We start from the raw sequence: 25,044 nt of genomic DNA, 5'->3' as shown, positions 1-25,044 counted from the left end.
TTGCATTACTTTATTAAATGAAAAACAGGGAAATATATATGTATATTATAAAGATCCCAACCATGTATTAGAACTCTTGGAAAGAGCTGGGGGTAAAAAAACTTCCACGCCACAGTGGTTGTTTCACAGTGGTAGCTGAAACATGACTGATGTAAGTTTTCTTTTTATATTTTTCTATCCTTTCCACATTTTCTATATTAAACTCATTGCTTTTAGAATCATTAAAAGTTTATGGGGGTAAAAATGAGAATGATACCTCCCACAAAATGAGGGGTTCCAGTAATCCCTGAATTTCCCTTGGCTGGTTTCACACTACCAGAAGTTAATTTCTGGCACACAAAGTATCCCAGGCTCTTCAGAATAGACTCTGATAAAAATTCAATCAGAACCACTTGAATTAGTTCTCAGACATGAATAGTATTGCCAAGCCCTTGATTTTGGTTCTCCAATGGGAACTGTCAGTCAGAGAGGGAAAGGGGCAGAAGGGACAGAGAGTGATGAATTGAGGTGTCTTGCAGCCTCTCTATTTTGAATCACAAGATACCAAGAATTTGGCAGTGTGGGCTTTTTCTGCAGGTCATCTACAAATGTTCCTTCTCCTCTGATTCATAATTGGAGGAAGTTAACACTAAGACCTATGGGAAATTACAGAGGAGGTGGGGAAGGCAACGATAACCTAATAAATTAAGAACTTAGACTCTGGTATCCAACTTATTCACTGCATGGTCTTGTACAAGTTACTTAACCTCTCCATGCCTCAGTCTCCTCATCTCTAAAATGGGGATATAATAATGCTACTCCACAGGGTTGTTGTGAGGATTAAATGAGATAATATATGTAAAGCGCTTAGCACAGAACAGCTCATCAAAAGCATTCAGTAAACAGCTATTCCCATCGCCAGTGTGCATGAGGCACTCACACATGTCAAAGCAGATGCTTATGCAGGGTGTACTATCAGCCAGCACTCCAAGAGCTCACATATATTGTCTATTGAATATCGCATCTAATCCGCATGATACCTGGGAATTAAATATTATTGTCCCCATTTTACAGCTGAAAAAAAAAAGGAAGATCTGAGGTCTGTAACCTGGCCGAGGCCACGGAGTTCCTGAATAGCAGAGAATGTCAGCCCCTAACTATCTATGACTTCAAGCTCACTCAAGTCCTCTTTCTTGGCAGGAGTGCTTCTGGGATGTTTGGAGCCAGTGATGGTTAAACTGCCTCACCCTGAGGGGACTGAGTGACTTATCTCACCATCTGCCCTCAAATATCCCGTGGGAAGAGAAACTGGAGAAGAGCATTTCCCCCAAGGCTCACAGAAATTCTGCCTAAAAAAACCACAGTCCCCCTAACCAGAGTATGAAATCCTCCAAAAATACTTCATTTTACACCTGTAAGGAATGTCATTTCCCCCAATTCCCTTTCTCAGCCTTAAGCACATCCTCAAATCCCTGGGGTTTTTAGGCAATGGACTCAGGGAATTCAGGTGGGTTCTCCTGGGCTGCCTTTTCCTCCAATGAGGAGATTTTGCACATTGGAACGAATAGGCTTCAAGTTACACAGGGAGTAAGACTAACATCTTCTGCTAATAATGCTGTGAGTGGTTTGAGTTCCCAATGGGCTATTATTCATAGCAAGACATTGACTTTACTCTGAGTCTCAAAAGTACTTGACTGATCTGAATTAATTAAGCCACATAAACCTCCTGAGGGCAGAGAGTACCTAGGAAGAAAAAGAGGAGGGAGAATGATGGGAAAGTGTTGTATGACACTGAGATGAACCTCTTCCCAGGGTCTCTTATTTGCAGCATGCGGGATCTAGTTCCCTGACCAGGGATGGAACCCAGGCCCCCTGCATTGGGAGTGTGCAGTCTTAACCACTGGACCACCAGGGAAGTCCCTAGACATACTAGAGTCTTATCGGCCAATCTCCTTTTGTTTTTTCCAATTTAGGGTCCTTCCAATTTTTCACAATTAAAAATAATACAGTAGTGATCAACTGTACAAACACCTTTGCACACTCATTTGATTATTTCTATAGGATAAATTCTTAGAAATGGAATTGCCAAGTCAAAGACTATGGACTTTTAAATGGCTTTTGATATAATCTGCTAAATTTCTCCCCCAAAAAGTGATGTCAGAAAAAGTTCCCACAAGATTTCTGAGGTGGTTGATTAACGACTTCAAATAGTTTCCTTGCATTTCACTCAGCTTCATTCCAAAAGAAGCTTATAGCACAGTCAATTGCCAAATGGTACATTTACCAAAAGTCTGAAGAGGTTGGGCAACTTTCTGTAAGTTGTGACAGTTTTGAAGAAATGAGGACAGGCCACTACTGGAAGCAGTGAGATAAAGGGACTTTATCATTATTATGCATCTTAATTTTGATGAAGATGTCATTTTCTTTTTGTAAATTTCCAGTTTTGGATAGTGATTATTTCTGCATGGTGAAATTATGGGATATTATTATTCTTTATTTTGCTTATTTGTATTTTCTAATATTTTTACAATGTCCTTATAATAGTAGCACAGGGTTTCTCAACCTCGGCACTACTGACATTTTGGTCCAGATAATGCTTTGTTGTGAGAGGCTGTCCTACGTGGCACGGGACATTTAGCAGGATCCCTGGCCTCACCCACCAGAAGATAGTAGCACCCCTGGTTGTGACAACCAAAAGTGTCTCTAGATATTTCCAAATATCTCCTGGGGGGGGGTCACAAATGCCCCCAGTTTGAGAATCACTGTCCTAGTAAAATGGACAATACTAAAAATAATAATAAACCTTATAGTACCCTGCACTAGACACTATTCCCGCTGCTTCAAGAGTACTATCTTGTTGATTCTTTTCAACGATCCTTTGAGGTGGGTACTATTATATTCATTTTACCTATAAGGAAACTGAGAAGAGAGAGGTTGAGTAACATGCCCAAGGTCACACAGCTAGAAAGTATAGGAGCCCAGAATGGAACCCAGTCAACTCCAGAACCTGTGCTCATAATCATTTTCTGCAGCCACCTCTCACTGAAAGTTTTTTTAAAAGACTCTTTTTAGCCATTTAATTTTTTCCAGAAAATCTTATAAAATATTTTCAAACACATAAAATAATACATATACTCATTACTCATCCATATACTCATTACCTACATTTAACAGCTACCAAAACTTTGTTATACTTGATTTGTTTGTTGCTTTCTCTGTCTCTCTCTCTCTTTCCTTTCCTTCTTCCTTACCTTTCTCCTTTCTTCCTTTCTATGACATCATTTCATCCCCTACATAGTTCTAAAAACTATGCATATCTTCTTACATAACTATAACGCCTATTACACCTACCAAAATTAACAATTATTTGATGTCAATACATATTCAAATTGCTCTGATTATCTCAAAAACATTAAGTCTTGAAAATGTCCAGCTTTGGACAATGAATAAGAAGGATGAAGCAGTGCTTCCCCTCATATCGTGAATCCTAAAGGGAAGAAAGATGTACTCATACACATAAGTTTCATAGGAACTCTCCACATGGTTGGGGCTGAAAATGAAAGGAAGACACGCAGCTCACAGCAATAAAGATCGCACTGCTGGTTTGGGGATATAAGTCCTGACACGAAGAGGAACACAACTGATGGTTAAAGCAGCAGGGAACTGGGGCTAGCCTTTGGAACTCCTCTACTCAGCTTTCTCAATGCATATTTATGGTTTCATTTTAGTGCTTTTTCATTGGCCCATTAAAAAAAAAACTGACTCTTTCTTTTGCTTGTCCTTGAAAAACAGTGGAAATCCTTCCCAAGCCTGTGCTGAAGGACTAGCCCCCAAGGGGGTGCAGACAGCACACATCGGTCTTACTTCATTTGAGGGCAACAGGTTGACGAGTGAGCAGGATTCTTTGGGGGCCATTGGGAACCACTGCTACCGCTTCACCCTCAGTACCACCTGCTGGAGTGGGTTAGGGGCAATAAGCAGGACCCTCCTCGTATTAGTTTCCTATGGCTGCTTAGTGGCTTAAAATAGCACACCTTTATTCTCTTACAGTTATGGAATAGGAAGTCCAAAATCAATTTCACTGGGCCAAAATCTAGGTGTTGGCAGGGCAATGCTCTTAGGGAAGAATCCATTTTCTTGCCTTTCCAGCTTCTAAAACTTCATTCCAGGGAATTTCCTGGTGATCCAGTGGTTAGGACTCCACGCTTCCACTGCCCTGGACCCAGGTTGGATTCAAGGTCAGGGAACTAAGATCCCCCAAGCCGCCTTGGCTCATGGCCCCTTCCTCCAACTTCAAAGTGTAGCATCTTGCTTCGATTGTCACATTGTGTCACATCTCCCTCTGCTTCCCTCTTTAATGAGTCTTGTGATTACAGTGAGAGCCTACCAGGATAATCCAAGATAATCTCCCACCTCACGATCCTTAGTTTAACATCACATCCATAAAGCCCTTTTTGCCATATAAGGAAACATTCACAGGTTCAGGGATTAGGACATGGATATATTTGATGGCCACTATTCAACCTACCAGACTCCTCTTGAGAACAACTCATTTTGAGACTGCAAAGCCTTTTACATGTGTTTTTCATTTGATTATCACAACAATCCTTCAAGGTAGGCAAGGTCTGAGTTTCCCAGGAAGCAAATCCTGAGGCAGGGAGTTAAGTGCTTGTAGTTTGTTTAGGAGGTGATCCTAGAAATCACAGAAAGAGAGTGAGGAAGTGAGACAGGAGGAGGAAGAAGCCAACAGAGTGTGGAATCAAGCTGTTACCACTGTGGGAAAGTGGAGCTCAATCCCCCGGGAGACTCAGACAGTATAGAAACTTCGGTTATTCTAACCGGGGGCTGAAGAAGCTGGGGTTTATCCACCAGCTCCCCAGGCATCCTCTATGGAGGGCTGCTTTGGGGGCATTAACTCTCCAGCACTTCCAGCTTTCCCTGCCCTAGCAGCCAGTGTTCTCCTGCGGCCAGAAGGAGACCTCAGAATCACAGGTGTCTTCAGCAAGCAGCCTGGGGAGGTAAAGGCCCAAAGGGTTGGCCAGGCCACCAGCAGCGTCTGCTAGGATCCCCACCTACCAATGAGACTCATTCACTCTTTCACCAAACATGTGTTGAGTGCTTGCTTCCTCTGGACCCCACAGTGTGCCAGGTACTGCAACTTACAAATGAATGAAGCTCCCTGCACCTGAGAAACTCACAGTGTGTACAGTGTGTAAAGAGACAAGTTATCATACATGGTGGTAAATGTTATGCCAGAACTGTAAGTGCTTGTGTCTGGTGCATAAAGATTTTGCAATAAAAATTGGTTTTTAGAAATAAGGTATTATTAAGTGCAGAAGACCTCTGTCTAAGGGACAGATATCTCTCTCCATCATCAGAGCCAGACACCCAAATAAGGCACAGAGATGAAATAGGGTAAAATACAAAGTGACTGGGCCAAGGTCACCTAGCTTATGAACCACAGAGCTAAGTGTTGAATATCAGGACAAGAATCCACATTTTCTGATTCCTAAGCCAGGATTCCTTTCACCCCACCTAACAGTCTCTGGAAGATAAGACCTAGCACCTGACACAATACCCCGTACATAGTAGGTACCTGGTGTCCTTGTGAAATGGAAGCAGAGCGTTCAGCTGACCATGAGAAAGGAAAATATAATCCATTGCAGGAATGGGAAGGGACTTTTCTTAGGGAGAAAGTCTAAAATTTTAGTGAAATTTTTGCTGCTAGAAAATCAATTTAATTTAACGTTCTAGGTCTGTTTGCTTGCTTTTTTCAGGTCCGCTATTTTCTTCTCCAGTGCTCGGTGGTGTCCTCAAGCTGCAAAGAACAGATGAAGAGGCTGTTTGACCTTGTACTCTGGGTCAGGGGTCTCCAGAGCGGGATTCACATACCCCAGGGTGAGCCCCAGAAAGTAACTGATATATGAGAAGAAAACCCTGGGACTGTGTTCATACTTATCTCTAATAATTAGAGCCCAAACTTTGCTAACGTTAAAAAATGGACTGACACCAGGGCCCCCCTCAGAGGGTCATGTTTCAGGCACAAGTGTGAGGTAGCCTGAAGGGAGAATGGGAAGTTCCACTCTTTTTTTTTTTTTGCGGTATGTGGGCCTCTCACTGTTGTGGCCTCTCCCGCTGCGGAGCACGGGCTCCAGACGCGCAGGCCCAGTGGCCATGGCTCACGGGCCCAGCCGCTCTGCGGCATGTGGGATCTTCCCAGACCGGGGCATGAACCCGTATTCCCTACCTCGGCAGGCGGACTCTCAACCACTGCACCACCAGGGAAGCCCCACTCTTTTTTTTTTGTCCACTTTCTCTTTATTCTAACATGTTGCAGTGTGTGTGTGCCCAGGTAAATGGATATATGGGGTCTATTATATAATTTAAATTAAACTAGCCTCACAAAATGGACCAGAGGCTAAAAAGGATTCCTGCAAAGAAACCTTACACTGAAGATAATACTAACGTAAGCACAAGTGAGTAAGAAAATGACAGAGCTGACACTTCTACTCCTGGTACAAGCTCTTTGTCAGCCACACTAGGAGGTAAAAACAATGATGAGCTAATCAGATCTGTCAAGAAGTCAGCTTCAAAATTCAGAAATTATCAATACTATCTGAAATATGGATTTACAGCCACTATAATAAATGCTGAAATCTATATTATGCCTCTGTCTATGATAGGAGGAAGCCATCACAATAAGCAAGACATTTTAAAACATTGTCTATGTTATCTTTATTGTATTTTTTGTCTTCTATTTCATGTATGTTTTAGAAATACATAATATATTAGTATGGTGAGGACAATGAAAACATTTGGAAGCAACCTATCTTTTCTTAAAAATATATTTATTTATTTATTTGGCTGCACTGGGTCTTAGTTGTGGCACACGGGCTCTTAGTTGTGGCATGTGGGATCTAGTTCCCTGACCAGGGATCAAACTTGGGCCCCCTGCATGGCAGCACAGAGTCTTAACTACTGGACCACCAGGGAAGTCCCAGAAACCACTTGTCTTGATGACCAAGGTGCTACACACAATCTATTAGCCCAGTGCTTTGCTTCTGATAGTGGCACCATGGAGCATAGTGGCAGGTTAGTAAATAAGCACTAAATGAATGACTATCCTTTCAGGTGACAACCACAATATATTAGGACAAGGCTAGGACATAGAATTCAAACAAGTTAGAGGAATGGGGTTCATTATAACAAGAGGCCAAGCAGATGCCTGCATGGAAAGAAACAACTGACATCTTTCAATATCAAGGATCCCAACCAAGTTTCCTTCACAGTTTATACAAATATTGACTGGTAACCTGAATGGCTAAAATTTAAAACACTGATAATACCAAGTATTGGCAAGGATGTGGCACAAGTGGAATGCCTATACACTACTGGTGAGAGTGTCAACTGCATAACTGCTTTGGGAAAGTGACCATATCTAATAAGGCTGAAGAGATGTATAGCAATGACACAGCAATTCCTCCCCTAGACATATATACAATAGAAACGTAGACAATAACACTATTCTAAATAGTCCAAAGTTGGAAGCAACCTAGAAAACCATCAACTGTAGAATGGACAAATAAATTGTTGTAACTGATACAATGAGAATGAAGGAACTATTGTTATATGCCATAACACATATGAATTTCACAAACATAACATTGAGCCAAAAATGCCAGACCAAAGAGTACTAACTGTAAGCAGTACCATGCCAAGCAATATAGGAGCATAAGGCAAAAGGAAAAATCAATAAAACTGATTGTGATGATTAATTTTATATGTCAACTTGGCTAGGCCATGGTATCCAGATATTTGGTCAAACATTATTCTAGATGTTTCTGTGAAGGTATTTTTTAGATGAGATTAACATTTAAATCAGCAGACTCTCAGTAAGGACATGAGCATATAGGAATGGTTCCATAAAATGATAGCTATTGTGAATTGAATAGACCATGTCTAAAAAGTGATTCTTGAATGAAATACATCCTGTAGCTAGAAAAGTAGTGGTTGGCCAAAAATTTCATTCGGGTTTTTCCATAACATCTTACGGTTTTGGCCAACCCAATATGATGCTTTTCCCTTTACCTGAAATTTACAAACCCAGTGACCATCAATTACACTAGATTTTAGCCTTCTGTGGTACATCCGTGCTGATGGAGATGGACCATTCCTTGTGTAATGGCCAAGACAAAGAAAACCTGAGACACAGAAGGACTCCATGTGAACTGAGAGCAGGATTTGGGTCTCAAATGTTCTCAGACAGTCCACACTTTAGTCAATGCCAGAACAAAAATAATGAGTTTTTTGCAGCGAAAACAAAGCTTTTTTTTTTTTTTTTTTGGCGACTGGACAGGGCAACTTGAACCCTGGGCCCTCAGATTAAATCCCCACATGTCTTTTTAAGAGGAATTTATACAGCATAAATGATTGACTTGTCAATGGTGTGCTGAAAACAGAGAAAAGCAGGAGAAAGAGAAGGAGAAGGAGATTGAGAAGAAGAAAGAGAAGGAGAAGGAAGAAGAAAGAGAAAAAAAGCATAGCATCATGTACATGTATTTGAGGAAACTCCTTGAATCCAAATTTCTCAAGGGCTTCACCTCAATGGCTTCCTGAACCTGAAAGAGTGTCTATGATGGTTAATTTTATGTGTTTACTTGGCTAGGCCATGGTACCCAGATATTTGGTCAAACATGTCTGGATATTGCAGTGAAGATTTTTTTAAATGAGAGTGAAGTAGATTACCCTTCATAGTGTGGGTAGGCCTCAACCAATCAGTTGAAGGCCTTAACAGCAAAAGGATGATCTACCCAAAAGAAGAGGGAATTCTGCCAGCAGGTCACCTTTGGTTGTGAACTACAGCTCTTCCTTAGGTCTCCAGCCTGCCAACCTATCCTGCAGATTTTGGACTTGCCACACATTCACAACCACAGGAGCCGACTCCTTAAAATAATTATCTCTCTGTCTCTCTCTCTCTACAGAGATTTCTCTCTGAAGAGAGAGAAAAACAACAACCTGTTGGTTCTGTTTCTCTGGAGAACCCTGATCCAGTCTTTATTTAAATTTTTAATATTCTTTTCATCATGGATTTTTTAAATTAATTTTGAGTTTTTAAAATATTGCATGAAAATATTATTTATCTTGATTATTGAGGGCTTTGGGGTACTCCTTTGAATTTTACACCTGAGGCTAGTGCCTCACTTGCCTTACCCTTGTCCTGGCTCTTCATTTATATAAAGTTCAATAACAGGCAGAAGTAATCCATGCTGCTAAAAGTCAAGATAATGGTTCCTTTGGGGCGGGGAGGCGAGGAGTAGCAACACATGGGATAAATGGGGTGCTAAAATGCTCTCCTTCCTGATGTGGGTGCTGGTTAAATGTGCATGTTCTCTTTGCGAAAATTCATTCAGATGTACACTCATGATTTGTGCTCATTTCTCTGTGTGTATGATACTTCAACAAAAACTAATGTAAAAATTAGACTAGTGCTCCCATTGTCCACCTCTATCATCTGTTCCAAATTGGTAATAAAAATTTAAATCAATTGCCAGTTTATCTTTGGGGCATCACTTTCAGAGAAATACCTGTCCTACCCAAGACCCCTTGGATTTCAAGGAGGGAATAAACCACTCAAGCTAACTCCAAACAAGGGGGCATTACTGAAAGCATATTGGGAAATCTCAACAATCTGGGGGGCAGGAAGTACTGCTGTCCTTCATGAGAATCTATATATTGGCATCTTTAAGGGGCACTTAATAAATGGCACCCCTCTTTCCAACACAGTGCTGAAGAAATTGAGAAATAAAGCAAAGCAGTGGTCTATAGAGGCCAAAATGCAGCCTTTATTACTGATGGAGACCAGATTGGAGTTTGTGGCTTTTAGTCTATTAAATAAGCATGCTTGCTAATTCCAACCACAGAATTCAGATCACTTACCCACCTGTCTTAGTCCATTCAGGCTGCTATGACAGAATACCATAGGCCGTGAGGCTTATAAACAACAGAAATTTATTTCTTACAGTTCTGAAGGCCTGGAAGTCGAAGATCAAGGTGCTGGCAGATTCCCTGTCTGGTAAGGACCCGCTTCCAAGTTTATAGATGGCTATCTTTTCACTGTATCCTCATAAAGTGGAAAGGGTGGGGGAGCTCTTTGGGGCCTTTTTTTTTATAAGGGCACTAATCCCATTCATGAGAGTTCAACTCTCATGATCTAATCACCTCCCAAATGCCCCTCCTAATACCTCCTACTAACCATCATATTGGGGGTTAGGTTTCAACATTTGAATTTGGAGGGGACACAGACATTTAGTCTGTAGCACCACCCCATTCCAATTACACTAGACCAGTGGAACATGCTTTCCTTGTGAAGGGTCAGAGCTGAATCCTTGTTCCTTATGGGCAGCTCACTCCCAGGAGGAAGAATAAGCCAAGCATGCTCAGTTATCTTCCTAAATTCAGCAGGTGATGAGTAATTCCACTCCCTAGAGGGAAGACAGGCTAATATTGTATTAGGAAAAATCTCTCATTATGGAAACCAGGAGTAGGGAAAAGACCTTCCTCTCTAACACTGTGACTCAGAAACAGAACCACCAGGGATTGAGATTCTCCTTTCTCTCAAGGTCTGAGTGTTCTCTCATCTCAACTTCTCTCAGTGCTTCCCTCATTGTCCCCTGGCTTCCTCTTCTCACTCACAGTCTGATATGGTGGCCTCATTCCCTAAGTTTGTCTCACTATTCAGCTTGGCTCCCTGAAGCTGACACACTTGCCCTCTCAGTGTCTCCACTCCAAATTTACAGGAGAAGAATCAGACTGTCCCAGCTCATCTTCTAAAGCCAGGCTGCCCAAGACTCAAGCAAGCAGCCAGTCAACTTATTCAGCAACTTGGTCAGGAAAGCTCACTCATTCATGCTAACAAAACTCACAGGAGGCTGTATGTAAATCAGGAAGCCATTTTACTGATTTACAAAGGGAGATGTTACTTTCCAGTGACTCATGTCTATGGAAAGATTATAGTGGAAATTTGAATTAGTGATGATAATAAATTGATAATTTTTAGGTGGGCTAATGCTTTTTTTGGCTAAGTGGCATAGGTTTATAGTTTATTTTAAAATAATTCAAGATGAGAAATAAAGTATAAAAATGAAGGGAGGCAACTACTTTGGAAAATAGTTTGATAGCTTCTTACAAAGTCAGAGTTATCATGTGACCCAACAATTCTACTCCTAAGTATCTACCCAAGAGAAACAAAGAATATGTGCACATGAAAACATGTACGTAAATGTCCATAATGGCATTATTCATGATGGCCAAAAAGTTGAAATAACTCAAAGGTCCATCAACTGATACATGGGTAAACAAAATGTGGTATATAACCATACAATGGAATATTACTTGGCAATAAAAAGGAACAAAATACTAATACATGCTAAAACATGGATGAATCTCAAAAACATGCCCAGTGAAAGAAGCCAGACACAAAAGAACACATATGGTATGATTCCATTTGTAAAAAATATTCAGAAAAGGCAAATCTATAGAGACAGAAAGTAGATTAGTGGTTGCCTAGGAACAGCTAGGACCAGGGGTGGGAATGAGGAGTGACTATAAATGGGCACCAGGTTGCTTTTTAGGGTGATAGAAATGTTCTAGAATCAGACTGTGGTGAAGGTTGTACAACTCTATAAATACACTAAAAGTCTTTGAATTGTTTACCTTAAATGGATGAATTGCATGGAATGTGAATTATATCTCAATAAAGCTATTTTTTAAAAGGAAAAGGGAAGGAAGTATTGGGGGGGAGGAAAAGGAAGGAAGGAAGAGAGGGAGGGAGAGAGGGAAGGAGGAAAGAAGGAAGATTTTTGTCAGCCATGATGGTCATAGTCTTCACAGTACCAGAATGTCTGAGAAGCAAAAATTATCATCAGAATGTTTGATGAGAGAGAAATAGAAGATCTTGAAAGATTTTAGATGAAGGATATTCTGAAACCTAATAAACCACCACTTCCCTGCAGCCCCCATCTTTCCTCTGAACAGTGCTGGATAAACACAGCAAATGTCTGACTCATTGGTTCTCTCTTCTTTGGTTGGTGGTGAATATCCCTCTCTAGTTACACACTCTGAGTCTATATGATAAAATATGATGGGACTAGTATTTTTTCTCTAAAAATATATCCAAAGTGCCCTAATTATGATCTTTAGTGTTTCCAAAACTCTTCAGACACAATTATTTGAACAAGCTCTTGGTTCCATCCCATAGCCGGATACTCTTTCATTATGTATGAAATTTTTTAACACTCAAACGGTAACCTTACTTCCAAAGTCTTGGGGAAACCATCACTCTCAGGCCCATGTAGCCCTTATAGCATATTGAGGTACAGCATTATCAGGGTTTTTTGGCAACTCTAGTTAGATTATATGCATTTCATTAACTTTCTTTCAGAGATTTCTGTTCTGTTGATGGCTTTTTTCCTGTTTCCCAGGACTGTGATGGAATTAATCTCCAAATACAGACTCACACAAATCTCAAATCCCATTTCTAGATTTTGGGAGCCTGAGGGAGGAGAGGTATGTGTGTTTGATCTGTCATTCCGATCCAACCTGCAACTTCATTTATTATGATTATATAATATCCCAGAGTTTTGATATAACATAATTTATATAACCATTCCATTTTTTTAATATTAAAATTACTGTTGTGATCAACACCCCTATATATAAATCTTCTAAAGGAACTCTTTTAATGCCTGTTGAATAAAATAGTGAAATGATTTGGTGGTCTGTGTTTGGGTTTTCATAAACATATATATTATCAAAAGGTTAAAGACCCTGAATAGCCAAAGCAATTTGAGAAAAAAAAAAACAAAGCTAAAAGTATCATGTGCCTTGACTTCAGACTATACTACACAACTACAGTCATCAAAACAGTATGATACTGGCACAAAAACAGACACACAGATCAATGGAATAGAATAGAAAGCGCAGAAATAAACCCATGCACACATGGTCAATTAACCCATGACAAAGGAGGCAAGAAGGAAAAAACAGTCTTATGTTCTCCATTGTATATATTCCCCATTATATACAATGGGGAAAAAACAGTCTCTTCAATAAGTGGTGCTGGGAAAACTGTACAGCTACATGTAAAAGAATAAAATAAGAACATTTTCTCACACCATATACAAAAATAAACTCAAAATGGATTAAAGACTTAAATGTAAGACTGGAAACCATAAAACTCCTAGAAGAAAACAGGCAGAACACTCTTTGACATAAGTTGTAGTGATATTTTTTTGGATCAGTCTTCTCAGGCAAAGGAAACAAAGGCAAAAATAAACAAACGGGACCTAATTAAACTTAAAAGCTTTTGCACAGCAAAGGAAAACATTGACAAAACGAAAAGACAACCTATGGAATAGAAGAAAATATTTGCAAATGATATGTCTGATAAGGGGTTAATACCCAAAATATACAAGCAGCTCGTACAACTCAATATCATAAAAACAAAAAACCTGATTAAAAAATGGGCGGAAGACGAGAATAGACATTTTTCCAAAGAAGACATACAGATAGCCAACAGAAACATGAAAAGATGCTCATCACTAATTATTAGAGAAATACAAATCAAAACCACAATGAGGTATCACCTCCCACCTGTCAGGATGGCTATCGTCAAAAAGACCACAAATAATAAATGCTGGCGAAGATGTGCAGAAAAGAGAACCCTAGTACATTGTTGGTGGGAATGTAAACTGGTGCAGCCATTATGGAAAACAGTATGGAGCTTTCTATAAAAACTGAAAATGGAACTTCCATATGATGGAACAATTCTACTCCTGGGTATATATCTGAAGAAAACAAAAACACTAATTCAAAAAGATATATGCACCCCTATATTCATGGCAGCATTATTTACAATAGCCAAGATATGGATGCAACCTAAGTGTCCACTGATGGGTAAATGGATAAAGAAAATGTAGTACATATATACAATAGAATATTATTCAGCCATGAGAAAGAAGGATATCCTGCCATTTGTGACAATATGGATGAAACTGGAAGGCATTATGAAATAATGAAGTAAGCCAGACAGAGAAGGACAAATACTGTATGTTATCACTTATCTGTGGAATCTAAAAAGTAAAACAAATGAATAAATATAGCAAAACAGAAACAGATTCACAGCTATAGAGAACAAATCAGCAGTTACCAGTGGGAAGAGAGACGGCTGGGGGGCGGTGGGTAAGACAGGAACAGGGGATTAAGAGGTACAAATTACTATGTATAAAATAAATAAGTTACAAGGGTATACCGTAGAGCACAGGGAACATAGCCAATATTTTATAACTTTAAATGGAGTATAATCTGTAAAAATACTGAATCACTATATTGTACACCTGAAACCAATATAGTATTGTAAATCAACTATACTTTAATAAAAAAAATTAAGGACATATCAGTGCACTGTTTAATCTAAGTACAAGAATGAGAAAACCAGATCAACCTTCAATTTGGGGAGGAAACCACATCAGAATTCTCTACTTCCAACTCTTCATGATTCCTAACAGTCCATTTTCTCATCCTTTCTTTATTCCCTTACCAAAGATACTGTACAGAATCAAAGGAAAGACAACATGGAGAAAGATCTAAGCTATTGAATAAGCTCAGCCCTGGAGAGCAAATGGATGTTTGGCTGGAACCACTCAGATACCTAAAATGTTTTCATCTTTGGAACCATCAATCTAACACTGTCACTTGTACTAACTTTATTTTTTAACTTACAAAACAATTTATGAAAATTCTAGGACTCCTTTGTGAAAATTCTAGGCTTCCTTTTCTGCACAACCTAATGAACTCTAATGAGCTGCAAGAGTTTTTAAAACTCTGTTAATTCAGCACTGGAAAAACAACTGAAGCTACTTTATATCTCTGGAGGCCCCAAGTGAAATAAGAAAAGTTAGAGGGGTAAACGTATTCTTTAGTAAAGATCAGAGTTACCGGGCTTCCCTGGTGGCGCAGTGGTTAGGAATCGGCCTGCCAATGCAGGGGACGTGGGTTCGAGCCCTGGTCTGGGAGGATCCCACATGCCATGGAGCAGCTGGGCCTGTGCACCACAACTACTGAGCCTGAACTCTAGAGCCCACGAGCCACAACTACTGGGCCCACATGCCACAACTATTGAAGCCCACGTGCCTAAAGCCCGTGCTCCGCAATAAGAGAAGCCACCTCAATGAGAAGCCTGCGCACCGCAACGAAGAGTAGCCCCCGCTCGCCGCAACTAGAGAAAGCCCGAGGGCAGCAATGAAGACCCAACGTAGCCAAAAATAAATTTTAAAAAAAGATCAGAGTTACCTCCCAAGAGCTAGAGAAGATGGGAGGAGGTACAGAGGAGGTATGAACACAACCAGATAAGTAGGAGCTTCTCAATATAACATTTATTAAATAAATGAGTCAGAATCATAGCCAAGAAGAAAAAAATATCAAACCTCTAACCAGGTGCATCAAAACAATCATGTTTAAATCAGAAAGGGGGAAGATAATATATTTATTATTTTCTAGGTTGAAAACAGGGTTATAAGAAAACTGAAAAATGATTAACATAAATTTGGGAAGAACCATAAGATTTAACTCCAATCCAACATGAAAATCTACTTGCTGTCCTTCAATTTTCATCTTTCCTCAATTCGTCTATATCCTTTTCTCTCCTGTGAGGAAGTGCCAGAATGAGAAAAAGGGGCAGGATGAACTCAGGGAAAATATAAAGCTGAGAAAATTTGAATTTGTTCATTCAGTCTTTCAAGTCTTCATGTATCATTCATTCAACTACCATTTACTGAGTGCTTAATATGTGCAAGAGACTATTCTTTCATTAAAAAAAAACCCTTTTTCTTACTATAAGAGTAGAAATTTTAAAAATTCATTAAAATATAAAGAAAATAATAACAATTTATTTAATGTTCCACCACCTCAAAATAACAACTGTTAATAATCTGAGAGTATTTCCTTTTGGTCTTTTTTCTATTCTAGTTTTTTTTTTTTTTTCAGTAATCAGGGTCCTATTTAATATAACATTTTTTCAAGTTATTTTAATAGAATTTTGATTCTTAGGTTTGTTTTCATTAGCATTATATTGAGCCCATTTTCATGGGTCATTAAAAATCTTCAAAATATAATTTTGTGGATATATAATATTTCCTCAGCTGACTGTGCATATTCCCTCCAGTGGATGCAACATACTGTATATAGCCTTTCCTCTGTTATTGGCTATTTCAATGTTTTCCAGTGTATTACTACTAGGGCATAGTGAATTTTTTTTGCACATAAATATTTTTTGTGCCACTGATTATTCCCACAGGAAAGATTGCTAGAATCATACTGCCTGAGTCAACTGGATGATGATTAAGTCCAACAGCTCAGCACCTTCCAATAGAATGTTGTGATGGTGAAATGTTTATATCTGCACTGTCCAGTGTGGTGGCCAATCACCACATCTGACTACTGAGCACTGGAAATGTGGGTAGTACATCTGAGAGACTGACTTTTTAATTTTATTGCAATTTAACTAATTTAAATGTAAATAGCCTCCTCTGCTAATGGCTATGGTATTGGACAGTGCAGCAACAGCAGGTCTAAGGTCTTAATTTGTTTGACTTTTGGAGAATTTCACAAAATGGCCCTGATTCTGTTTCCATAGCACTGAGTTCAAGAAACTATTGTGCAGGTCTGGAGAGTCTGATGATAATGAGGATTTTGTTTATGCCTCATGAACTGGGCCTGTTCTTATATCAGCTGGTCTCAGCAGACATGAGGCCAGACTATGAGCAGGCCTGGATCTGCCTCATGAAAATAAGCTTTATGAATACATGGTGAACCTAGACAGAAACACTTTTGTTTCCAAAAGGGTTAGATGTGACCCTCCCTTACTCAGACATTACCATCCCCAACTGTGTGCCTGTTGGTGAAGCTGTGGGGACTTCCTTCTATACCTTGACATAAGTAAATGCTGATTAATTTACTCAGAGGGTGCCTGGGTCTGTTTTTTCCATCAATACATACCTACTTCTGATATGTTTCAATATAATGGTCATGCAAGAGGTATGAACTTCTTCAAAGTTCTTGAGATATCTGGACAGCTTTCTTCCACACAAGAGTCAGTACTGATATATTCCCACCACCAGTATATGTAAGTGCTCATCTTAGAGCACCACCTCCCAGCATTGGCATTATTATTATTATTTTTAATAAATTTATTTATTTAGTTTTGGCTGTGTTGGGTCTTTGTTGCATGAGGGCTTTCTCTATTTGCAGTGAGCGGGGGCTACTCTTGGTTGCGGTGTGCGGCCTTCTCATTGCGGTGGCTTCTCTTGTCGAGGAGCATGGGCTCTAGGCATGTGGGCTTCAGTCATTGTGGCACATGGGTTCAGTAGTTGTGGCTTGCAGGCTCTAGAGCACAGGCTCAGTAGTTGTGGCACATGGACTTAGTTGCTCCGCGGCATGTGGGGTCTTCCCGGACCAGGGCTTGCACCCGTGTCCCCTGCACTGGCAGGCGGATTCTTTTTTTTTTTTTTTTTTTTTTTGCGGTACGCGGTTGTCTCACTGTTGTGGCCCCTCCCGTTGCAGAGCACAGGCTCCGGACGCGCAGGCTCAGCGGCCATGGCTCACGGGCCCAGCCGCTCCGCGGCATGTGGGATCTTCCCAGACCGGGGCACGAACCCGTGTCTCCTGCATCGGCAGGCGGACTCTCAACCACTGCGCCACCAGGGAAGCCCAGCAGGCAGATTCTTAACCACTGTGCCACCAGGGAAGCCCCAGCATTATTTTTTTTATTTACAAATTTAATGGATAAAAAATGGTATAGAATTGTCATTTAAATTTACAAATCTTACATTTCTACAGGCAAAATGCTAAGAGAGCTCCCATTTTTTAAAAAGTTTTCTCTCTTGACCCCACACCTCCACATCTGGCTATCATCTCATTTCTCTATTCTCCTTAACAATAAAACCATTTGAGTTATCTTCACTCTCTGCCTCCAGTTCCTCTTCTCCTTTTCTCCTGTGGACTCATTTCAATCAAGACTTCACCTCCACCCACTCTACCAGAACTGCTCTTGTAAAGGTGACCAGTGACCTCCATGTTGCTAAGTCCAGTGCTCACTTTTTAGTCCTTTTCATACTTGACTTATCAACAGAATTGATGCAATCACTACACCCTTCCTGATATGCTTTCTTCTTTTGGTTCCTTAGACATCTCTTTACTTTCTCACCTTGCTGGCCACTCCTTCATAGTTTCTTGTTCTGGTTCCTCATCTCCCCAGCCTCAAAATGTTGATGTTCCTTAGTAAATACTTAGTACTCAAACTTCTCTAACCTATTGATGCCTGCTCCCTAAGTGATCTCATTAGTCCCAGGACTCTAAATGCTAACCATATCCCAACAGCTCCCAAATTTATATCTCTAGCCCAGACTTCTCCCTGAAATGCCAGACTTGTACATCAACTCTATCACCATCTTCACTTTGATATATCAAATGAATATGTCCAAAATCAAGTTCCTGATTTCCCACCTCAAATTCCAAATCTAGAATCATCCTTGATTACACAATTTCCTCACATCCCAAATATATTAGCAAATACTATCAGCTTTGCATTAAAATACATCAGAATCTGACCACTTCTAGCCACATCCATAAGCCACCATCAACTCTCATCTGGATAACTGCAGTAGTCTACCAACTGGCCTCCCTGCTTCTGCCCTCGACCCACCTTAAATCTATTTTCTACACCACAGCTAGACAGAGCCCTTTAAAATATGAGTTGGGACTTCTCTCTCCTTTCCCCAGACCCTCCACCCAGGCCTGTCTCTAACATGTGTGAGGCCCCACGCAAGAATAAAATGAATGCTGTCTTTTCTTTTCCCTCCTCTGGCTCTGTTCTGAACCATGAAGAGGCTGGAATACACAGCCCATCTTGCATGCCCGAGTTTTATCTGTACTCAAAATCATAGTGGCCTATTGACTGTCCCACAGGCCTAGGGGTGTGCACACCTGCAGTATCGTCAACCCTTGGGAGGATGGACCAAGCAAAGAGCTGTACACAAGCCCTGGAAGCAGGTATGGGGCTGTTTGGGTGGGGAATTTTAAGGTCCCAGGTACCAATCACATGGCCTAGAAAGGGGGGTAAGGTCTCCAAGTGGGGCATTACCTCGGCAGATTCTTTGGCCTAGAGAGAGGGGGCACAGCCGGGGGAGCCAGAGAGAAGCTACTAAAGTGAAGGCTCAGTGCAGGACCTCTGGTGCCTGGATTCAATGGACTGGCAATGTCCCAACTGGAAGCTGCCCTGCAGCCTGAATCCCAGAGTGAAGACAACATGGAGCAAGGCTGCAGGTGATCCATGAGAGACAAGTAGGATGAGCATACAGACTTTGAGATCTTGAAATCTTTTGTTGCCACAGCATAATCTATCCTATCCTAATAATCTTTCCTATCCTAATATACATATCTTGCTCTGTGAATGTGAGTGACCATGTCTTACTGACTTGTATCTCCAGCACTTAGCACAGTGCCAAGCACATAATAAATACTCAAGTAGTACTGAATGATTGCAACCCTTCTGGATCTCATCTGTATGATTAAGGGAGTTAGAGTAGATATTCTATAAGGTATCTTCAAATTCTAGCATCCCATGATTTCAATAATTTCAGAAATAAAAGGTTCTGCATTTCCTTCTCAAACACCCACATACATACAAAGCCTCATTACCACCTGAATTTCCTTTTTATCCTGATGAAAAGCTTTTGTATGTGGCTGTATATGCTTACAGCATTGCGAGAGCTGCTTAAGGTTTTAAAATCCTAGTGCAATCAGCCTGTACAGGCAAGAAATTAAATACTGAGGATGCCTTTTCTGTCCCTGAATATTATAACCCTGAGTGATGTCTCCCACCTCCACCCACTTTTGCTGCTGACTTGCGCAAGTATACCTGCTGTTCAAAGACCATCTGAAATTACCTCTAAGAAGGAACTGCTTAGAGAATGAGGCTTATAATTAAACAGTAATTGAAGTTTCCTGCAGTTTTATGCAAGGGTCTTATCTAATGCCTAAGTAGATGAACTGCCTGGTTTAAAAGTCAAATGGAATTAGATGCTTGTACGAGTGAGAGGAGGTCTGTGTTCAGCAATGTTGCTTCTTTAGGCTCCAACTAGGTTTCCAGCACTATTGTCAGAGCACCTGCACAACACTAACGACAGTTCAGCCCTGCAGAAGTGACTGTCAGAGAACCACGGAATACTAGAGCTGAAATGCACCTCAGCTAGCTCTCTACCCAAAGCCCTTGTTTCACACGAAATTGAAACCCAGGGAGGTAAAGTGATTTGCCTCAGATCACAGAAGAGGAGAAGATCAGGGAATTTAGGGGGTAAGACTATGATGATATGATTGATTTACTGTATGTAGCTTGTTAGAGAGACAAAGGAATAGAGGACAATCCCACAGTTTCTCGGTTGGGCGAATAGGAAGAATGAGGGAGTCAAATGAGAAAGAGCAGGTCTGAAGGAAATTTAATGAGCATAGTTTAAGCTGTGATGAGTTTCAAGTGTCTGTGTGCTGTACAGACAGATATCAAGCAGACTGTTAGATACTATAAATCTGAAATTGAGGGAAAAGGACAAGGCTAAAGAGATAAGCATAGGGGGTCATCAGCATAGCCAGCATAATATCAACATCGAAGGGCTTTGTTCAAAATAAAAATTAATAAAATAAAGAGGAGTTTACAGAGTAGACTACAAATGAGTGACCAGGGAGATAAGAGGGAAATCAGGATAGAAAGGCATTAGTAAAAGCAGGGGAAGAGAGGGCTGCAAGAAGGTAAGCATGTTCGATAGTTGTGGCACATGCTTCTGGTTGCTTCTCCAAGATTCATTGTTCTCTTTTTCCTTGCTAAGAAAACCCCGATTTTTTTTCAAGGTGGCAATAAATCTGGTCCAAAAAAACAAAAAATCTTGTTTTCCCGGGTTCCTTTGCACAGAGGTGGCCCCTATGACATCCTTCTAGACAATGAGATATAAGCAGATGTCTATCTATTTAGTGGGGCTGCCAGGAAAACAATTATTTTCCTGATACAAATGGCCAAACAGCTGGCATCTCACGTTTGCTCTTTACCTTTTCTCCCTTCTTCCTTCCAAAATAATGATTCTATGTCCAGAGGTACAGCAGATGTCTAATGAGCGTAAGCACAAGAGACACACAATAGATAGTGGAGTGGAAAATTGAGTCTGATTCCTGATCCACTCAGTGGAAAGAGTGGGAAACTTGGGAGTCAACCCTGGACTCCTACCACCATCTCACTTCCTTTGATGCAAGACACTTGATTCTACCCTTAAATAGTCTTCAAATTCACTTCCTTCTGACCACCCCACTAGCCCTGCATCGTTCAGGCCCGTGCCATGTCTTGCCTGGCTTACTGAACTGTCCTCCTGCTTCCACATCTACCCTTTCCAACCTGTCCTCTAACCTGCTGTCACCATCTGTCAAACATGGAATACTTTTATGTTGATCCCTGCTTAAAACAACACCAAGACGATTCTTCACTGCTTAGTGGATAAAGTCAAAGGTCCTTAGCCCCACAGACAGGCTCTTTACGACTTGGCTCGTGCCTTACATTAATGATCACATACTATGAAAGTACATATTTCATCCATTTTGTGAACCAGGACCGTGTACCAAGCATTGCACTAGGAACTTTACATTTATTTAGTTCTCATTATGTTTGTTCCTCCACATATTTGATAGCAATATTCTCATTTTACAGATGGGTCAACTGATTCTCAGAGAGGTTAAGTCACTTGTCCAAGAACACATGGCTCGTTTAAGTGGGGAAGGCCTGGATGTCAAAATTCTTTCCACCAAGGCAGGGCCTTGACATGAAAGAATGTACCATTCTCTCCCCCTTCTGCCCCTGCCCCTCCACGTCTGGTTCCTCAATATTCCCCATCTACCCTAAATGAGCAGTCTCGTTAAAGAACCCAGCCAAAGCCAGTCTTGCCCCTGGGGCCAGAGGAATCCAGCCCCTGATGTGGTGGGGAGGAGACAGGTTCTCCACACCAGCGTCAGCAAAGGACAGAATCGCCCAAAGCTGGAGCTGCTTCGCGGGCTGGGCGGCCTGATCCTCCCAGTCAAGGTCCCTCCTTCTCCTTGTTAGCTGGGTGTTGGGTGCGGGGATGGGGAGCCGGGGCTGGAGAGCCTTTCTCCTTTGACTCAGCCAGCGTGGCTGGCACCACGGCCGTGTCGGAGTAGGATCCGGGCTCCAAGGCCACCCCCTCCAGGATCCTGAGCTGTAAGACCATGGGGAAGGACTCTGGTGACTCCCCCAAGGCTCGAGCAAGACCCGGCTGACCACTAACTCAGCCTGAGCGCTTCCCGTGCGCTCCAGCAACACAGCCCGCTTCGCTGCTAGAGCGCTTTTGCGCGCCACTGCCGCCCAGCGCGCGAACCCAGAGAGGTCGCGGGCAGGAGGACCCAGGAGGAATGCAGCCCTCCCAGCCCTGAGAGCCTCGACGTTCTGAGACGGGCGGTAGGGGAATCTCTGGGAGCTGCCATAGGTCGGATCGGGTCACCCAGATCTGTAACTGGAGAAGGATCCAGGTCCCCGGGGGACATCTCCAGCTGGCACCTCTGGGCCTCGGACCGCGGACTCGGAGCCCAGGCTGTCCCGTGGGCAAACCGGCCCGAGTTCCAGTCTCCGGCACGCGGCAGCCTTGCACCCCGGACCCTCCCACGCACGGAGCATGTCCAGCCGCCTTACTCAGACCTCACGGGCAGCGGCGGGACGAACTCTGGCTGCTCCAAGCACCCCGACTGGACCCTGGGCAGCCTCTTCTGTCCGGCTGGCCTCTCCCCTGGGTTTAGCCCCCTCGCGCCCCCGCGCGTCCTTCTTTGTTTCTGAGCTTGCTCTGAAAGTGATGTAACGAGGCCAGACTCGCGCGCCGCTTTCCCTCTTTCCCAGACTAAGTCCTTCCTCCTCCAGCACCCGGCGCTCTGCGCGCAGAGCTGGGTGCTGGCCTGAGCCGCCGTTCAGCTCCCAAAGCCCTGGAGACCGACGGGCACTGCTGGGAAAGACAAGCTCCTACGTCCCACCTCCTGGATGCAGAGTCAGTTGGAAAACCAGGCTTTCCTTCCAGAAACAAGGGAGAGAGCCGAGGAAACAGCTGCTGTGGAGGTTTCTAAGGAGACTCAAACTGGTGTTTTTCCCCCGCTCCCGGGAGACGGCAGGAAACCTCAGGTACCGCGGTGACCCCAGTCTGCGGATGACTATATGAGAGAGAGGCAGGGGTTGCAATAGTAAGAAGGAGATAGATAAACAGAGAAAGAGAGAGAGCAACAGAAATAGAGGGAGAAACAGACAGAGACCAAGAATGACAGACAGTAGAGTGTCAGACACAAAGAGTAAGAGAGATAGTTGGTGGTTGGGAAATGGACTTGGGTGCTTTTTTGTTTGGTTTTGTTTTGTTTTTAACCCAGTGCGTTTTCCTCTGACAGTAGGGAGGAACATTGCTCCCTGGCTAGCAGGCAGTCCCCAACCTGGATGGAGTGAAAGATGCGGCCTGATGACATTAACCCGAGGACTGGGCTGGTTGTGGCCCTGGTGAGTGTCTTCCTGGTCTTTGGCTTCATGTTCACTGTCTCTGGGATGAAAGGAGAGACTCTGGGAAACATCCCCCTCCTGGCCATAGGGCCAGCCATCTGCCTCCCAGGCATTGCAGCCATTGCCCTGGCCAGGAAAACTGAGGGATGCACCAAGTGGCCCGAGAATGAGCTGCTATGGGTCCGCAAGTTGCCCTGCTTCCGGAAACCCAAGGACAAGGAGGTGGTGGAACTGCTGAGGACCCCTTCAGACCTGGAGTCGGGCAAGGGGAGCTCCGATGAGCTGGCAAAGAAGGTGGGCCTCAGGGGGAAGCCCCCCCTCCAAGGGCAGGGCGAGGCGCCTATGGCCAGCTCCATCACCACCCCCACACCCGCGGAGGAAGGAGAATGCCAGAGCCGGGTCCAGAGCGGGCATCAGGAGAAGCCATCCAGATACCTGGATGGCTACTGTCCCTCAGGCAGTCCCCTCAACTACAGTGCGTTGGATGCCAAGTGCTCAGCCTGGGACAGGTCTGAGTGCCCTGAGCCTGAGGACAGCATCTTCTTTGTGCCCCAGGACAGTATCATCGTTTGCTCCTACAAGCTGAACAGGCCCTATGAAAGATACTGTTGTTACATCAATCAAAGCCAAGGCATATGGGACCATGAGACGATAGTCTAAGCTTTGCATACAAGGGTCGCTGTGCTGAAAGCAATATGACCATACTCAGCTCTCAATGGAAGGAAACTGCCCTGCTCCAACAGCCTTCACACTGTTAGAAACTGACCTGGTATGTGATGGGTGTGCAAGCCTCCGGTGCCTGAGAGCCATGTAAATAGGCATGTTGGGGACACATTTTAGGGAAGGATGATGAAGGTTAAGGACAATTGAAGAGGCAGTGGGTAGGAAAGGAAACAGTTCCAATTGCTTTTAAACAATTTAAACCACGTTGGATGTTTTTTAAAATAACCCAGAAAGTGCTACCGAGTACCTGCTGAAAGCAAGATAAATCTAGAGTGGGCTGCAGATACCAGGCATGAAATGATACGTGGACTATTCATAGGGAAACTGAGCTGCTTTCAGTCTAAAGAAACTGAATGAAAAAACAATTCAGTGCTTCATTGTATGAAATGATTTTCGTCTGGTGAAGCTTTTCACACTTAGTATTTGCTGAAAGAAAAAAAAATTAAGATAGAATAGCTACAAACCTCCTAAGGTGCAATGACTACTGGAGAAAGGGGAGTTAAAGACAGTTGAATTATGTAATTGAGTTTTATGGTATTATCTTCAGACAAGACCAGGGATTTTAAGTAAAGTAAAATAAGTGTGACCAGTTGTGTGAAAAACTAACATTTTTAGATGGTTATGTTACTTCTGAAACTCTTCATTTAATTTGACTTACTGGGTCTTTATCTGAAGTGTTTTTTAGCATTTATTATCATTCATGTATAATT

At 42.3% G+C, this 25,044-nt stretch overlaps 1 protein-coding gene across 1 annotated transcript; it reads left to right on the top strand.

The window, feature by feature from the left end:
* Window positions 1-23,563: 23,563 nt before the first annotated feature.
* TMEM215 (transmembrane protein 215) lies at window positions 23,564-24,271 on the top strand (the record flags this gene model as incomplete). The annotated part of the gene is made up of 1 exon (XM_079705963.1): window positions 23,564-24,271. One exon carries the CDS (start codon window positions 23,564-23,566, stop codon window positions 24,269-24,271), a length of 708 nt encoding a protein of 235 aa, XP_079562089.1.
* Between the last annotated feature and the right edge of the window lie 773 nt (window positions 24,272-25,044).

This window comes from Hyperoodon ampullatus, assembly GCF_949752795.1.
Source record: "Hyperoodon ampullatus genome assembly, chromosome: 6".
Lineage (NCBI taxonomy): Eukaryota > Metazoa > Chordata > Mammalia > Artiodactyla > Ziphiidae > Hyperoodon > Hyperoodon ampullatus.
Note: the sequence above shows the minus strand (reverse complement) of the source record. Positions and strands in the feature narration are given on the sequence as shown.